Raw genomic sequence first — 16,899 nt, forward strand, 5'->3', positions numbered from 1 at the left:
GAAAAAAATCCAGAAAACTGAAACACACCTAGGTAAGGGTAGTGGAGCCTTTGAGCAGAAACATCAGCAAAAGCCAGGGCCAAAGCCTGAGCCAGAGCAAATCCAACCACCCAGCCAAGACCTGCTGTTCCCTTCCAGCTCTGCTGCCATCCTCCTTTGGCTGCCCACAAGTGAGGGCTGGCTTCTCCATCATTTCCTTTACACATATTTCAGTTCGGTAGGATTCAACTAACATCCAAAACCTGATGATTTGGTCCATGAGATCCTTCCTCTTTGCAACCTCTGTGGGGCTGCAGCCCCAGTGAATTGAATAAATGAAAGCTTCACATCCTATTTCTTGGTAATGTTACAGTATCATAACCATAAGTTTGCCAGGCTTGTTAGCAGGCAATTGAAAAGGTAGATAAAACTTCTTCCTAGATATATCTTACCGAACAATTGGTTTTGTCCTTCTTGGCTAGCCTGGCATGCTCAATGCAAGAATAAGTCAGTGCTGAGCACTCACTTGTGCAATTAGCAACACAGGCTTTCATGGTGAAAATCAAGCTGGCACACTGTAAAACAAATTGCACTCGCTATTTATTCAGGCTTCTGATCACTTGGTGAGGCTGAGACAAGGAATTTTGCCACAACGATTAATTCAGCTTTGTGTATATGGCTTATACTGTAGTATTGCTGGAAAATCAGCAGGTTGCGCTAGCTGATCAGGCAAAGGCATGTTTGGGCATGTCATATTTTAAGCAGAGCACAGGCTGTAGGAGAGCTGAGTATGTCGCCTTTCTTCTCTGCTAAGTATGAGCTGAAGCTGAAGATGTGCTGATGCACAATTCTGATTGAAGACTCCACCTCAAGTTTATTTTGCCTTTTTGCCTTAACATACTTGCTAAGCCTGAGTTAGGCAGGTTTTAATGAGGAGGATTGATGAACACAAAATAAAACCTTTTTGTTACCTGTGTCCTATCTCATGAGGATGACAAAGCTCTGGCTGAATCTTCCAGAAGTCCTTTAATGCTTGGGAAAATAGAAGGATATAGTGTAGATTTGGGTTGCAGTCTTAAGCAGTTAGTCTGGGACCTTGTGATACAAACTTATGAAATAAAAGGGATAGCAAGGAAAAGGATCCCTGCAGAACTGGTGCAGAAACAAAGCAATTCTGCATGGTCCGAGTTTGCTAACTCTTTTCTGAAAAGCCTAGTTGTCCTTGTTACTTCCCCCAACACCCTTTCCCCTCACCTTGAATATTTCTAGAACTGTCTATTTTACCAGCCCGTTCTTTCCTTCCCTTCTTAGAGTCAGCTACAGATTGTACTTTCCCTTGATTGTCAGTTGTTTTTTTTTGTTTGTTTTTTTTTTTTTTTTTTTTACTAGACTGAAAAGATAAAGCTGGATTTACTTATACTGTTTGCCCCAGCTGCTCTGACACCTAAAATAGAAAGTGGTACTTACTGTTTCTTCTTTGCTGCTGGGTGACAGCCCCAGCTAAAACTGGAAGTTTTAGTGTTTGCACTGTACACCTCTCAGGCACCTGCAGGAGCATCCTGCAGCCCTGCATCAAAGCACTGCACCTCTCTGTGCTGCTGGAAAAATTAAGATTAAATAACAGCTCCCCAAAAAGGTTTGTGAAACCAGTCTGTGGGGACATACCAGAAAAGTGCCAAGCTATTGTCATTAATGTTTAGGTGAAAATGTTTATGTTTAAATGTTTAGGTGTTGGCTGGAGGCTCAGAGCCCTGCTCAGTCTGCAAGGTCAGCTCAGTCTTTCCTTAGAATTTGCATGGAGAAGTGAGGGCTTGATTGGGACCTTCCCTTTTCAAATGTGAGAAGTTGATAACTGGGTTAAAACCTGGGATTTTAACTAAGTGAAACTTAGGTGAGAGTTTTTCTTTTCTGTGGGAAATCACCTTCATGACAAAAATTTTAAAAATTGGGCAAAACTGGAGAACACTCGGAACTTTTGTGGAAATGCTTCTGCTTTCAGTGTAAGGAAAAGTTTTTTTTCACAGCAAACTCAACTGTATTAACTTGCCTTCAGTGTTTGGTTGCTATCTGCCCCTGCAGGATTGGGTTGTGTATCTATATGAATGTACTGATTTTTCATTCATCGCAAAATTAAAGTGGTTCCTGGGGAAGGTGAATGGGACACAGCAGGTTAAGCACTTTTCACTTATGCAGGAAATATCTTTCCGTAGTTTCTCAGAAAAATCAAATCTGCTGTCAGGACATACGCAGCTCTCACTGAAGCAGCTTTCCTGATTATCCAAGGTTTCAGTTGCATTAGTAAATACGTGAGCCTGCACCACTTGTAGAGCACTTTAGCCCTTGAGACTCCCAGTAGCATGCTGGTAGCCTTGGCCTGAAGAGCCCTGTCCTATTAACAAGAGCTTGTTGTCCCGGGAAAGTTTTCAGCTGATTTACTAATGGAAAGAAATGCCTCACTTGGACAAAGAGAAACCTGGGTGTGCCAAGGCAATCCTGAAGCAGGAGTCTGAGGAAAAGGAATGAGTTACTTCATTAATGTTGTTTTATGTTTTTGCTGATGGGCCCCAGGAAAGATTTGGGTTTCAGCTTTATACAGGTTTTTTCTCCCCAGCTGCATTAAAAAAGCACAACCCAGCCCAAACGCTGTGACAGCACCAAAGAAATTCAAAGCAATTTGTAGTGAAGCAGCCCTTTAATAATGTGATTTTCCATGTGCAAGCACAAGTGAAATTTCTGGCTTATTGAAGAAATCTTCATGCTTTGGCTCCAAAGAGAGTGGAACAGTCCAAGATGAGTGAGCTATGGCACAGCTCGCTGCGGGGCTGCTGAGCATCGAGGATCCACTCGTCCGTTCCCCACCGCTTTAGCCCTCATCTACCAGTGACGCGATGTGCAAGACACAGTAACAGCTTTAAAGCACATGTTATATAAACAGACATGAGTCTGTTTATGTTCAGATAACCACCAGCATTTTTGTTCTTGGATACATTTGAGGTGGAACAGCTGTTTGAGGCTCGGTGGCTTCCACTTTACTAGAGTGACTACCTATGCCCAAGCGATTTCATGAATACACAAGTGGGGGGGCTGAAGGCTTTGCCCCTGATGTGCAGCCACTTGTTTACAGGTTGGGAGTAGGATCTGTTAAATCACAGTTCTGGATATGAACATGGGATATAATTCCTTGGTAGACCCTTTGCATGGGCAGCAGGACACCAATTTTCTCTCCCTTCCTGATGGAGCCGCTGTACTTGACGGGCTTGATGTAAAACATCTTAATGCAGAATCCTGTTAACAGGGATGAGAGAAAAGGGGGAAACTGTTGCTCCTGTGAAATGGTTTAAAAGTCTGGCAAAGTCATAATGTTCAGTATCAAAATCCAAATGACAATAAAATGGTAAGAGATTCAGCAGCAGAAAAAGTTACAGAAAATACTGTGATGCTCCTATGGCATCAAGAAGAGAGAATAGGAAAAAAAAAAAATTAACATGGAGGAGGGTGGAGAAGGGGATTAAGGTTGGTAAAACTGCATGAGCAAGTCAGAAGCTGTTCCTTTAGTTATCCAAAATGTGCAAAGGGACTAGCTTCACCTTTGGACTTTTTTTAATAGCGGTGAAGTGCTGTAACCCTTTCAATAAATTTTCCTGCATTAACAGAACCTGGATTTCAAAGTCATAGTTTTCACTAGGATTCACGTGCAAGCGCACTGCAGTTCGGGTTAGGTTCATGATTTTGGGTTCAGTTTAAAGCTCTCTAAACAAATTGGAGCATTTTGCAATTAGGCTTTGCAAGACACACATCTTTCAGCTCTGGTACCTGATCCTGAAAGCTGGACTCCGTTGTCGATGGCGTTGCCGTTTCCGTAGGGCCTGGCTTGTTTGTCGATCTTCCCCGTGAAGGGTGCGTACACCACCGAGCCGTCCTCACACACCACGTCCACTCCCCTGTGCTTCCTCCCTCCTCTGAAGAAGAAGAGCAAGGCAGGTTAGCCTGTGGCGCAGCCCTTGCCAACTAAAAACCATCCTTTCACCCATTTTTTCCTGCTTATTTTTATTTTAAGGAAGTTTCTAGCACAGCCATCTCCTGTCATCCCAGCCCAGGACCTGGGGTCGTTGTATCCACCGCAGCCCTGGGAGTCACAGCCTCTGATTTTGTTTGCAGGTTGACTTGAGCAGATTTTCGCCCATTGTGCTGCAGTAGCTAGAAAGAAGAAAAGAGAAGAACAGAAGGTGAAACCCACAAGCTAGAAAGGGGATTTCCCAGCCCATGTTGTTTAATCAAAAGCAAGCTCCTTTTGTACTTTGCTGCAACCATGGATCAGGATTCAGGGAAATAGAAAGTTGTTCATCTTTTAATGCAAGCTAATTTTAGGGATGTAAAAAACAGAATTTTTTTTGTTTTATGCTTTGCCCAGTGATGTTTGAGGGTACTTAAAGCAGTGACTTCAAAGCAAAAAGCAGAACAAATAGATCTGGAGGGGACATCATGAAGTGGCCATCTCCTCTCCCATGGCCCAGGGCAGACATGCTGTGCTGCATTCGCATGGCAGGCGTAGGGCTGGAGCTCCGGGATGTCTCTGCCTGGAAGGTGACCTGAGCCACCCAGGATCTTGGGATACTGAGCTGGAACTATAAAAAGTAGGACTGAGAGAGATCCACCAAGACCATTCCTATTCTCTGGTGTGAGATCCAGTCAAAAATACAAGTTGTCATCTACCTTTTACTAATTGCATTTTCTATCTTCCAGTGTTTCTGTATTACTCTTCCAAAGTAGCAGCCAGTAGGGTAACATCCTCATGTTTTTATTCCAGACTCCAGCCATCATCACCCACAGTCAAAGCCATGCTGATTCTACGGCCCCGGCAATGATCCTACGGCTCTGGTAATCTCTGAGAGAGGGAAGATATTTCTAGGGGAAAAGGGGGGAAAGGCAACTCCTGACTTGGTGCCTTCTACAAGACTCTAACAGCCCTGGTGTTGTGTGTGTCCCCCTCCCTGAACTATTAGGGTTTCCCACGAGGTGCTTTAGCAAGAATGGGGCTGTTCTAGCAAGAAGCAAAGAGTTGAGGGTTTATTCGTGTGTGTGAACAGCTTGGCTGGAACCATCCCTGTTGGGCTCTGGGAGTGTATGGAAACAGGGGAAATGATGTGCTGGCACTGAAGGTCTGGTGCTATAAGGGTGCAGGAAATCTCTAATGCCTTCCTCAAGCAAAACAGCTCTTTGTTCTAGGTAGTCTTCATTTATTTCAATTAATTGTGTATTCTTTGTGAAATCAAAGGTGACTACGTTACACACAGAAACATCTCTGGGAACACTCAGTGCTCAGTGGGCTGATCTTTAAGTAAAAGGCTTTTAAGAAAACATTCATGCTGTTAGTAATTGATATGCCTCAGCTGATTCTTTCTTATTCAGTCAACATTATTACTCCAACAAAATTTTGCCACAACTCTTTACCACACCTAAAAAGGATTTCTCCTTGGATGTTTCTATGCAATATGAGAGGGTTTATTTTCAAAAGCAAAAACTGGCAGATAACAAATCAATTCCTAAATCCTTACAGATACACTTCATTAAAAAAAAAAAAAAACAAAACAAAACAAACAAAAAAAAAACAACAAAAAACAAACCAAACCAACCAAACAAAAAAACAGAGAAAGAAAGTAGGTTACAATGTGCAATGTTTACTAAAATTCAGCTAACTCACCACTGGAGATCGCAATCGCGAGGATGACTGCTGTGAGTCTGTGCATTTTCATGTGCCTTGAGAGCTCTGCTTTCAAAGTGAAAGGTCTAAACCACTTTGCTTTCTATTTATACATCCCAACAGAGGCTGTATCCAAATTTTTCCAGCCAATCAGAAAATTTATGTGGCCTCAGTTCTTTTGCTTGCAGAGTCAGGCCAACAGCAAGAACTGACAGCAGCCCTCGAGGTGTACCACCAGCCTGGCTAATTGGCAGTGTACAGGTTCCAACTTATTTAGCAATAGCAGCTAAGTGTTTTCGTTTAGTTTTGTTTACAACAAAACTGTGAATATTAAACCCAAATTTTAAGGACAATTTGTACCTATTCCTGCTTGTTGCACAATCCTAAAGTTTAGCAAGATAACTTGGGTGGAGAAGGGGAAAAGTGTTCAAGTGAACTTTTAAAAATATCTGCGCAAATGGATACTTTGCCGTCCCACCATGGCTGTTGCTTCATGGAAAGAAGTTCAGGTGGACACAGCTCTGTGCCACACATCACACCCAACCTCATGCTGGAAAAATCTGATTAGGCAATCTGTGAAATGAGACCCTTGCACCCCATTTTTACTTGCCAGCTTCATTAGTGCATCTCAGATATTGCCATGTTGCTGATGATGAGCCTTCAGCGTTAGCAGTGTGTGAGACACATGTTTACAGTCTTCACCGTGCCTGAACGGAAAATGTTATAAACCCTATAATATTGTGGCTGAGCAAAATTACAGGAAATTGAAGAAGAAGAGAACACTGGATCACAAACAAGGCCACCTCGAGTGTTGTTTCTGGTAAGGGAGGGAACGCAGTGCCCTGGTTTACAGCCAGGAGCTGGAGGTTGTTTGTCTTCTTGGCTCTTTGGCCACCCAGCCTGTGCCACTGAGAGCCACTGACCATTTTGTTTCTCTGGGCAATTAAAAACTGACAGCCCAGGTTAGGTATGGCTTTGGGTCAGGACTCTCAGCTAGGATGCTGTGCCCTCACTGTCTCTCTTTCATGGCACTAGATGGGTGAAGACTGGCCTCACATCCCAAAACAACACGGAGAGCAGTTCTGCTGCACAGGATTCAATATTCATCTTTGCTGGAGATGGACTCATCAATTGCCAGGGGATATTGCTGAACTGAAGTTGTATTTCACAGGAAAAGGAAGTGATCCCATCAGGATGTCTTCAAGACACATGTGCTGCCTTGTCCTTTCCCCTTCTCCCAGTGAAGTGTCGTCCAACCACGTCACTTCTGTCTGTCATACAGTAACAGTGACAGGATAATAGCCTGGCTCGATCAGGGCCAACACTGGAAGGCAGCTGAAGCCTGGCTGGAGTGGGCTTCACAGCCTTCTGGAGACTGTGGGAGATGTTTCAGCTTCAAATAACCCACTGTAAATCAGCAGGACGAGGAGGAGAGTTGTGCTGGTCCCACTACACGAGGTGTTTCAAACCTCCTGCTGCCTTCCCACACCCCACACTTCCATTTGAATCCCTGCGTGATTTTTTTTTTCTCTAGAAGAAACACTCCTGGCTTACTGTTTTCCTGCTCATCAGATGTTATGTGCAGAGAGGGGAAAAATCTATTTGACAGTAACATTTTGAAACAATACTTTTAGTCAGAATATGTAGGAAAAAATATGACAGTACCTCCCTCTCTGCAATGCTTCTTGTGCCCAGGGCTCAGCTAAACCAATCCAGATAAAATTGCATTATCTTAAATTCATTTTGATAATTGCTAATTTTGTTAGAGACCTACCAATCAAGATCAAAGAGGAGAAAAGAATGAGTGAAGTAATCCTGTGCATTTCCTTAGAAGCTCAGAAAATGAGGGTTTTTTTCCTAATTCTGTTACTAATAAATATCCTGAAGGCCAGATGCTTTTTCGCTTTCAAGTTGCACACCCAGTTTAGTTCAGCAGAGGTGAACATACCACGGTGAGATGCAACAGGAAAACCCACCAGCTTCAAGGGCATTCTTCAAACACAAGTAAAGTCTCTTGGCCATCAGTCCATGCCATCTCTGATATTTCTCTGACTCACAAGAGAGCAGCCACAACAGCTAATTTCTGCTCATGCCCTAGATTTGTGGTGTCACCAATATACTTGGCCATGTAAACTGCAGAAAATGTCCACCTAGTCTTGTGTCACACTGAGGAATTTGGGTAAAGAGCTTTTTGGGAATCTGGATTCCCAGGTTGGATATTGGTTTCTCCAGGATCTTTTAATAAATGAATGCCTTGCTGCCTCTGGTTTGTGGAGGATGGGAAGGCTGTTAAGGCCTGCACCCCTCTGTGGCAATTTTTGGGTTTGTTTTGATTTTTCTAACTGAGTTGAAAAATTTTTACATAGCTACTTGAGGGAATTAAGCATGGTAAAGACTAATTTATTTGCTGACATTTTACATTATACCCTGAGATAAAGATCAGGGAGGTAAAGAGTGATTAATGTAGGTTTTATGTGAACTGTGCAAGAGCAGCAGATGTTTTGCTCGCCTTCTCTGTGTCCACCACGCTGTGTTTCACGGGGGTTACAGCCTTATTCTGTGTCTAAACAACATTCCAAGGACTGAGGCTATGAATGTAAATTACCAATTTCTTCACATTTTGCTTGTTGCTAGTTGTGACCAAATTTGTTGTTGTTGTTTTTTTTTTGTTTGTTTGTTTGTTTGTTTGTTTGTTTCAGGAAATTTGGTCACAGAAAGGTGGCAGCAATTGCCAGTTACTTAATTTTGCATTGATGGCAGGTGTGTGAAAGAGTTAAAGCAGGAACAGGGAGAGCAAAAGTGGGGGTAGAGTCTCTGTGGTGCAGGTAAGGGCTCCTTGTCTGGAGAGGAGGTGGGGAAATGCTGTGGGAGGTAAATGAAATAGGACTGGGCTTTTCCTTGTTTCATATGGTGCTGGGAGCCACTGAGAAATAGAGGCAAAGTGTGTGGTAGGAAAGGCAGTCCTCTTTAGCAGTAGCTGCAGAGCCTATATGGCATATATGTCTGGAGGGGGGAAAAAAAAACACCAAAAAACCCCCAAACACAGCAGATTTGTAGGCTTTGCAGGACACCCTGTGGTTTATGAATACCTACTGTGCTGTGTTTGGGGTAACACTGGGGGATGTGGGTGTCTTGCAAAGGGGTAAGTAGCAAAATGGTGAACTACTCATACGCAAGTAAGCACCAGAGCACAATCAAATTAAATGTAATTCGAATAAGATTAAATTTAAAAGACAATGACATTAAATCCTAGCTCCAAAACTCAACAAACTCACTAAAAGCAATTTCCAAAATTGTAACCGTGCTGGGATCTAATAAAGTTTTCATTAAAGAGGAAGTGTTTGACTCAGCCTGTCACTTAGCGATATGAGGTTTTTTTCCGCTGTTATGGCAGGGATGCAAATAGCTGTAATAGTTTCCTTTCTGTTTTACCAAGTACCAGGGCATGACTGAGTTTGTTGGCAATGCTCTAAAGGCTGTGAATTCCCAACTAACTAATGCTAAAAATGCTCTTTGCTCTTCCCTCTCACCTTTCAACTTTGAGCTTTTGGTAACACGGGTATGCTGAAGCTCCCAGCCTGCTCTGTTGGTGGTTTTTGTTTTTGTTTTTTATAAACCCAACAGACAGGAGCCTTCTCATTTTCTTCTATCACCAGTTAGTACAACCTGAAACACCCAAATATTCTTAAAAGGCCATCAGATTCACGTAGAGTGAAATCCCTAGGTACAGGTAGATTGCATTGAAGAAGAGTGGGCAGTTTGGTTACCTAAATGTCAGGTTTTGGAAATATCTAGGTGTTGCAAGATTCTTCTAACATGTAATTAAGGGAAGTAAGGCCCATGGCATGGTACTGCGGATGTCTATTGTCAACATCATATTTCTCTTCTCTTTTTTATTTTTTTTTTTTCGGATGGTGCCCAGTGTCACAGGTGAGCCATTCAATGAAATGATTAACTGTAATCTCATGTGCTATCATGCTTTCTCTCTTGCTGTGTTGGGTTGTGTTGCCCATGTTCCCTAGTGACTGCCAAGTGCATAAAAGTGAGCCTGAATTTGTCAAAAAAGCTGTCTGTGTAGATAACAACTTATTGGTTCTGCTAATTATGTTTATTACAAAAAATAAATTGGAAGAACAGGACATTCTAGAAAGCACTCTGGTGTCCAACAACAGCTGTTTCATCTTCCTCCACTTCCCTGATAACCTCTTGGACCTTTAAAGAAATATGAACTAATTTATCACCAAAAAGTCCTTTTTTTAATTATTTCTTATTTTTTTAGAGGAAACATTCTTGTTGCTAGCATATAATATATTCCTGAAATGCAGCACCCAGCTGGTGTAATGGGCACTAAAGGAAAGGATGGTAATGAAACTCAATTTGACTAATGAGTGTAATTTAGCGAGAGACTTTATTGCAGAGTTATGCGGGAAATAGTTTAGAAACATTCAGCCTGTGGAAAAGAAGGGTTTTGTGGTTCCTCGGAAAGCCTTGCTTCAATCTGTAGAAACACATAGTGGTTTTTTATTAGTTAATGTGAGCAACTGAAGATGCTGTGTGCAATCATGACAACACACTTGTCTCTCCAGCGCTTTCCCAGCCGATGACGAGCTGCCTCCGGGCTGTCCCAGGAGATGCCCTGCTGAGCACAGGCAAGGTGCAGTTTGTGAGGCTTTGCACCTAGTGTTTAATTTAATCTGTTCTTAGCTTTAAACCCTGCAGTTTACTGTGCAGAGCTGCCTGTTGGCTCTTGCAGAAAGTAATTTCTCTGGGGTCCCAGGTTCCCGTCAGCATGGCAGGGTGCAGTGGGGATGAATTGAACAGCCCCGTGTCCCTCCCCGCTGTGGTGCATCAGCCCTGAGATGTCCCTCGTGCCCCAGGGTAACAATCACTCTGCGTGTTCTCCATCAGTAGCCTTGTCTCTGCTCTTGTCCTGTAGCTGGGTTTGGGAGTATTATGAGATGGGTATTTTTCTTCCAAAAAACCCCATTGAACAAGAGCTCATCTTAGCACAGCTGGGCTCATCCTGTGGAAACCTGGTCCCAGCCAGGCCTTGGCTTTGGACACCTGAGAAACAGAGAAGGGCAGCACTCATCCTCCTGAGCATGGAGGTGGTCATGAGAGGAACTGGACTCTGCAGGGGAGGGTGGAGGTGGCTGGGCTGCCGCTGCCCTCTGATGGAAAGCAGGCAAATACTGTCCTGCTGAGCAGCCTGTCCTTATCTCCCTGGATCCTCATATCTGTCTATATACACAGAGGTAAAATGGCTCTCTGTGTGTATATATATTTGCTACCTGTACTGCTCCTTCTCTGATCAAGGGAAGCCCAGCCCCAGTGCTGGTGTTTATGGGGATGTTCATCAGCATCTGCCTACTGGGATGAAGGGGTGTGTGCAGCCACTGCCTGCTCAGATGCCCTGTGATCCTTTTTTTCTTTCTTTTTCTTCTTTGCATGTGCAATCCCTCCCATGCCCATGAGCTGAAGAAAGGGTGTGTAGCACAGAATGAGTCCCTTGCCTCCTTTGTGGCTGTGCTTTTTATCTGACATGAAATGCTGACCTGGTAGCTGCTATTAGCAGAGGTTCATGAGCAGAAATGGAAAAGTTGCTTTGCTTTTCCTTCATTGCAACATCTCTTTGACCCTGTACCTCCTGCCATCCACGACTGTGCCCCAGCATCTTTGCTTTCACTTGGAAGAAGGAGAGACATTTATCTCACCTCAAATAGTTTAATTCAAAATCCAAAACCAGGTCTTCCAGTGCCAGGGATCCCAAATCTCCCCTGTCCAGGAACCCCACACTCCAGGATCAGCCCACAAACAACTTCTCGGTACTTCAGCACTAGCAGCACCAGGAACTGCAATATACTGGATATTTAAATATGAAAGCACATAAAGATGACTATAAAAATAAGTGATACAGCTGTTGTGGTGACTGTTACTCTTTTGTGTTCAGCAGATTTTCTTTTACGCTTTAAGAGGAGCTGTTGCTGGATTTTTAAAAAGCTGCAGACAGAAAATGTGGTGTAGGAGTTGAGGCTGGTTTTGCTGATAGGCAAAGGCAGATACAGCCTATTCCCCTTACCTTTGGGCTGGCAGAGCCCTGGCCTCACTAAAATAAAGACTGTGTGGGAATGGCCCCTTGGCAGGTCTCTGAACGGAAACCGTATAATTATAAACCACTGTCTAGCCTAAAGTACTGCTAAGTGTTTAAGCTATCGTATTTCCATAGCTCATTCAAGGATATTTTTAGTGTTGGTGGAAAAAGTTGCTGACTCTAGGTCAGGCAATCCTCCCTAAAGTCTATGATCCTGATTCGGGAAAATTAACCATTTGCTTACATGTTATGTCCCTCCCTCTGCCCAAGCCTTTCCATGGAAGAGGATTGGGCCTGGAGTACAGGCATGGAGAAAGAAAGCAGCTTGCATTAGCATTCAAAGTAGAAAAGTCTGTTACTGTTAAAATGTGGATATCTGTCTAAATATCATTTCTCTTAGATGCTTCCATTGCACATACCTGCTTTTGCCAGAGTGGAGGCAAGCAGCAGAGGAGCTGCTTCCATAGGCAGTGCCTTGGCTGAGGCTGTTCTTGGCTCATGAATCCAGCTCTGTGGCAGGACTGGCTCAAGAGCTTTGATCTGTTTGTTTTTAACACAAGTCTCTTGGTAATGATAGGAAGGCATCGTTAAACTGTTGCTCACCCAGCAAAGAATAAAGCTGGAAGTTGGAAGTTTGTGCAGTATTTGCTATCCTTTGTGTGTTTGGTTATTTATTGCTCCACGGCCATGGCTGATGTCTCCATCGTGCCACTCTGGTCCCTCATGCTCAGGGCTGTGTGAAAACCCACTGAAGAAGATCTGCACACATGGTGAGTGGGATGGTGTGCTGGATCCACAGGAGGGTGAAAGCAGCAGAGAGAGACCGTGTTGGCCAGCACTATGGGCAAAGGGCTTAGCCTGTTCTTTCATAGGTGTCATAGAGGAACAAACTTCCAGGGGACTTCTGAGGAGGGTTGATGTGTGATGGAGAAGAGCTCTTCTGCATGCAGCCAAGCTGGGGACGGGGCAGGGAACTGGCTGGGGAATTTGTTATTGGCAGTGGAGGTGAGCAATGCTGGCACATTGGAGGTGGGTGCTGATGGCTTGACAGCATGTGGGAGATGGCCAGCGTAGGGATGAGCCGTGATGAGCCTTGAGATGGAGCTGAAGCGACGTGTTTGACATAACAGAAGGGGAGTCATGGAGAGAGGAGTGATGTGGTCATGCTGACAAGCCAGAAAATGAGCCCAGACTCCTCGGAGTGAGAAGACATCCTATACTGGAGCCACAAACACTGAAGTAAGAGTGGACTATTGAAATCACCCAGATTAATTCTAGTTTGAACTAGAAAAAGTCATCCCATTTAATCTGAACACTGCCAATGAGCATCCAGCAGGAAATCTTTCTTCTACATGGTGAACCTCAGAGCTGAGCACATGAACATGTCCAGGGTCCCCCTTGATGCATTTGAGGTGTCACAGCTGCTTTGTGATACTTTAAATGCCGCTTCCAGTTGTATCAGCCCCCAGCTGCTGAACGTGTATTTCAAGTTTGATAACTACACTGCACCATTAAGAGAGAGTTTGTAAATAACTCCTCTTTGCACCATTAAACCGGCAGTTCATTCCCTGCCCTTGTATTTTATTGCTTGGGTTGCTGATAACTTTCCTGTATGGCTTCTCTCAGAAAAGAGTCTTTCCTGCTAAGCATTTCCTTCCGTTGGTGCATGAGGGTTAATTAAAACCTCACTAGGATTTGTTGCTTTGATGCAACGAGGGCTAGGGAAGTGTTTTTTCCTTTTAAGAAACAATCAAGTGTCTGCAGGTAGTCTGCATGCTCCTGCAGCTCTGATAAGAAATTCCTACTTGTTTGCGAGGTCCTTCTTGAACACAGAGCTTTGGTTTAGTTGGTTGTATTGTGAAATGAGGGAGACCTCTGGCTCTGGAAAACTTCACAGGTGGATGGTTTGCTATGGAAAACCCAGAGCACTTTATCTCAGGCCATGGTTATCCAGCTTGGGAGCTGGATGATGCTACTGAGTTTTGTCCTGTTGCCCCTCAGATGTAGTTCATGTCCCACCAAAAGCTGTGGGGTGAGTCCAGCTCATGAAGGGCTGTGGATCCCCAAAACCCGGTGTAGGGGGGAGGGTGCCCTGGGCCATTTTTTCTGGCTGGTGGGTGCTCCTTGGGCAGTGAGGGGTGCCTGGCTGCTCTCTGTTTTTTCTGACCCAGACATCCTCAGACCAGAAGTGTTGGATGCATCTACCCCGTTTTCTCCTGGATGCTGCTGCAAGGCTGTCCCCTGAGTTGTTTTGGATATGTAGGCTAAAAGATATTTAATTTTAATTATTGTTGGAAGCAAGCTTGTTAGCTGCCCATTTGCTCCTAGTCATGGCTGATGTTGGATTTATCATTCCTGGTGCCGAAAGCACAGTTTTCAACACTGGTCATCCCTAACTGGAATGAGAGCTGCTTCGAGGCATGTTGTGGTTTCATCTGTGCTGTACAATTGGAAATACATATTCAGGAAAAAATTAATTTATTTTGTACAAGACAAGATATAACGTATGTAGCTTGTTTGTTTAACGGATTCCTCTTGGCAGTGTCCAGCAGAGGGTGCAGTGGTTTTTCGTGGCTGCACAGCTGATTTTCAGGGAAAGGATGTCTTCATCACTTACTCTTGTTTATTCTTTTTTTTTTTTTTTTTTTTTTAAAAGGGGGAAAAAGGGATTGAAGGGGCCTTTTTCTGTCTGAAAACTCAAATTATTTAATGCCTATAAAAAAAAAAAGTAATTTTAGAGAAAAGTACAGCAGTATTATAGTTCATTCAGAAAACACTTGTTGATATCTATGTGAAATGTTTGTCAATAGGCAATGGATGGGAAGTTTATAAGTGTCCTTTTATATTTATTTTATATGCTTTTATGAAGTCTTTTTGTATCAAATTGTTTTGGGCTTATTAAAATGTAATGTTTTTTTGGGTTGTGCTGTTCCCAGTGTTTGTAGCAAGGGCAGGATATTGTTTTCCCCATGTTAAAAGTTCTTGGTAACACAGATGCCACAGGAGAGTATACCCAGTGGATGATCTGAATTTTTACACTCTTCCTTTCAAAATACAGAAACTGTGCAAAATTAGTTCTCCTTTAAATCACACATGAAACCTATCCCAGTGCTCCATGGCTGCTCCTTCCAGTGTCTCTATAGACTGACATGAGCTTTTTCCCCTGGAATAACAAGCTTTAAAAAATACGCACAGTTGGGCAGGAGGAACTTTATACCACAATTATGATGCCCTCCTTTGCAGGACTGGGTTCAGAAGTCACTTGGTTATGATCCTTCTATCAACCAGTCGTGAATAATTTCTCTGCTCCCAAGGGTCAGCCAAACAGCGCCGGAAAATTTCCAGGGATCAAACAGTTGTTTTGGCCAGCAAAGTCTGTTTTGGCACACTTTTTTTTTTTTTTTTTTTAAAAAAAAAAAAAACAACAACAACAACAAAAAAAACACCAACAAAAAACCCCAAAGTGAACTCAAACACTGGACCTACAAAAAGCTAGCAGGCATTTTGCCCCTTTTGGGGCAGGAGCAGTGCTGTGTGAGTTGGGCAGCCTCGCGATGTACTTGTACAGGCACACTGCTGCCTTTGTACGCCGGTGCCTGGTGAGAAGTGGCAGAGGATAATTTCACTAGATTACAGACCAGGACTTGATGCTGAAGACTGAGTTGATCAAGGCCTTGTTATTCTCATAGCAGTGGGCTTTTGTGTTGAGACCACCCACTGGCAAAGAGTGCGACATGAGTGCCAAGTCTCTAAAAGGTTCTCAACCTCTTAGTAGTGGTATGGGGATTTATGTATTTTATAGTGCCAGTTATGATTGACAGAAATTGGCATGGGGATAATGAGGACTGCTGCAAAAATTACCTGAGGGTTTGCAAAATCTGCTCTTTGCAAACATCCAGTATGTAAACTGTACATCTCAAATGGGATCAGGCTTTCGTGATGTCTTTAAGACCTGGAGCATTGTAATTCAGCGCAGGCTAATTGGATACAGCCTCCTAATTCAAGTCTATACTATCTTCATAATGAGCTACAGATCTTACAAAGATTATTGATGGGATATTGATGAGTGTGTTGTGAGCAATGCGCCAAATTTATTCTTCTTGCAAAGGAAGAGAGTGCCAAGACCTTGGCAATGCTGTGTGCTGGCTGCACCCCGGCGGAGCACCCCTCATCACCTCGGCTGCTCTACCAGACATGTGCATTAATGTAGTGGGGGCCAAAAAGTGATCTAATACCTGCAGGAACCGCACTGAGAAATTCAGCTCCCATATTCAGACCTGTTGTTCCCACTGACATCTGAGGGCCATGCCAAGGACATCTGCTCAGGTCTGAGTGCTCTGCTGCTCATGGCTGTTTGATTTATCTATTTATTTTGAGCTTTTTCTAGACATTACTAAAGGGATTGTTAATGTGTTTGAAAAGCCTATTATTTCTCTAAAAGAGAAAATTTCCTCATTTAAATGTAACACTTCTTTGTGTTTACATATGCCAGTGTGATCCTTGTTACACCAGGACTTGGACAGCTTCCACCGAACCTGCTCAGATGTGTTGGCCTCAGATGATCTGGCTGCAAGTAAGAGGCACAAACTCAGCATCTCCTTGATGCTGTTCTGATAGAAAGAGAAAATGAGTAATTTCTGCTTCCTCCTTTCCTTCTCAATGAATGGGCTGAGAACTTCCCACATCTCTGAAAGAGGAAACCAGACAGATGCTAGTCAGTATTCCTGCTTCCCCATTACTTGTGCTGACCCAATAGGAAGTGGCAGTATTTTAATTTTTGATGGTCATTTCTCTGTAGAAAGGCTGTGAGCTCTCCTTTTGCTGTTGAGGATGTCCCAGAAAGCTGTGGCAAAGCAGGACAAAGGAACCTGCTCTCAGTAGGAAGATGACATTAAAGCAAGGTGGGATGAATTGATGTGAAGAGCAAGATGATATCATTTCACCCATTTCTCAAATTAAACACTTGTTTTCCTCCTCCCTGGCCTCCACGGTCCCCTTGGTTCAGAGTGGAGCCATGATGTGCCTGTGTCTTGTGAACTCTGTTTCCACAAATGCCCCACGTGCTCTGCATGATTTGAGCTCTGATGGTGTTTCCATGAGGAGAAGGAAACAAAAAGAGTAAGAAGGT

At 43.5% G+C, this 16,899-nt stretch overlaps 1 protein-coding gene across 1 annotated transcript; it reads right to left on the reverse strand.

The window, feature by feature from the left end:
* Nucleotides 1-2,652: 2,652 nt before the first annotated feature.
* On the reverse strand, nucleotides 2,653-5,757 carry LOC104369222 (leukocyte cell-derived chemotaxin-2-like). The gene is made up of 4 exons (XM_009976701.3): nucleotides 5,681-5,757; nucleotides 4,080-4,176; nucleotides 3,793-3,938; nucleotides 2,653-3,264 (listed from the first exon to the last, which is right to left on the reverse strand). The coding sequence occupies exons 1-4, from the start codon at nucleotides 5,730-5,732 to the stop codon at nucleotides 3,098-3,100; spliced, it is 462 nt and encodes a 153-aa protein (XP_009975003.2). The 5' UTR covers nucleotides 5,733-5,757; the 3' UTR covers nucleotides 2,653-3,097.
* Between the last annotated feature and the right edge of the window lie 11,142 nt (nucleotides 5,758-16,899).

This window comes from Tyto alba, unplaced genomic scaffold (assembly GCF_018691265.1).
Source record: "Tyto alba isolate M040663 unplaced genomic scaffold, T.alba_DEE_v4.0 Super-Scaffold_17, whole genome shotgun sequence".
Classification (NCBI taxonomy): Eukaryota; Metazoa; Chordata; class Aves; order Strigiformes; family Tytonidae; genus Tyto; species Tyto alba.

Coding starts and splice junctions, on each gene's coding strand:
- LOC104369222 (XM_009976701.3), bottom strand. CDS start 5,732: ATGAAAATGCACAGACTCACAGCAGTCATCCTCGCGATTGCGATCTCC. Junction 4,177..5,680: donor CGCGATTGCGATCTCCAGTG/GTGAGTTAGCTG, acceptor TCTTCTTTCTAG/CTACTGCAGCACAATGGGCG. Junction 3,939..4,079: donor GGTGGATACAACGACCCCAG/GTCCTGGGCTGG, acceptor CTTCTTCTTCAG/AGGAGGGAGGAAGCACAGGG.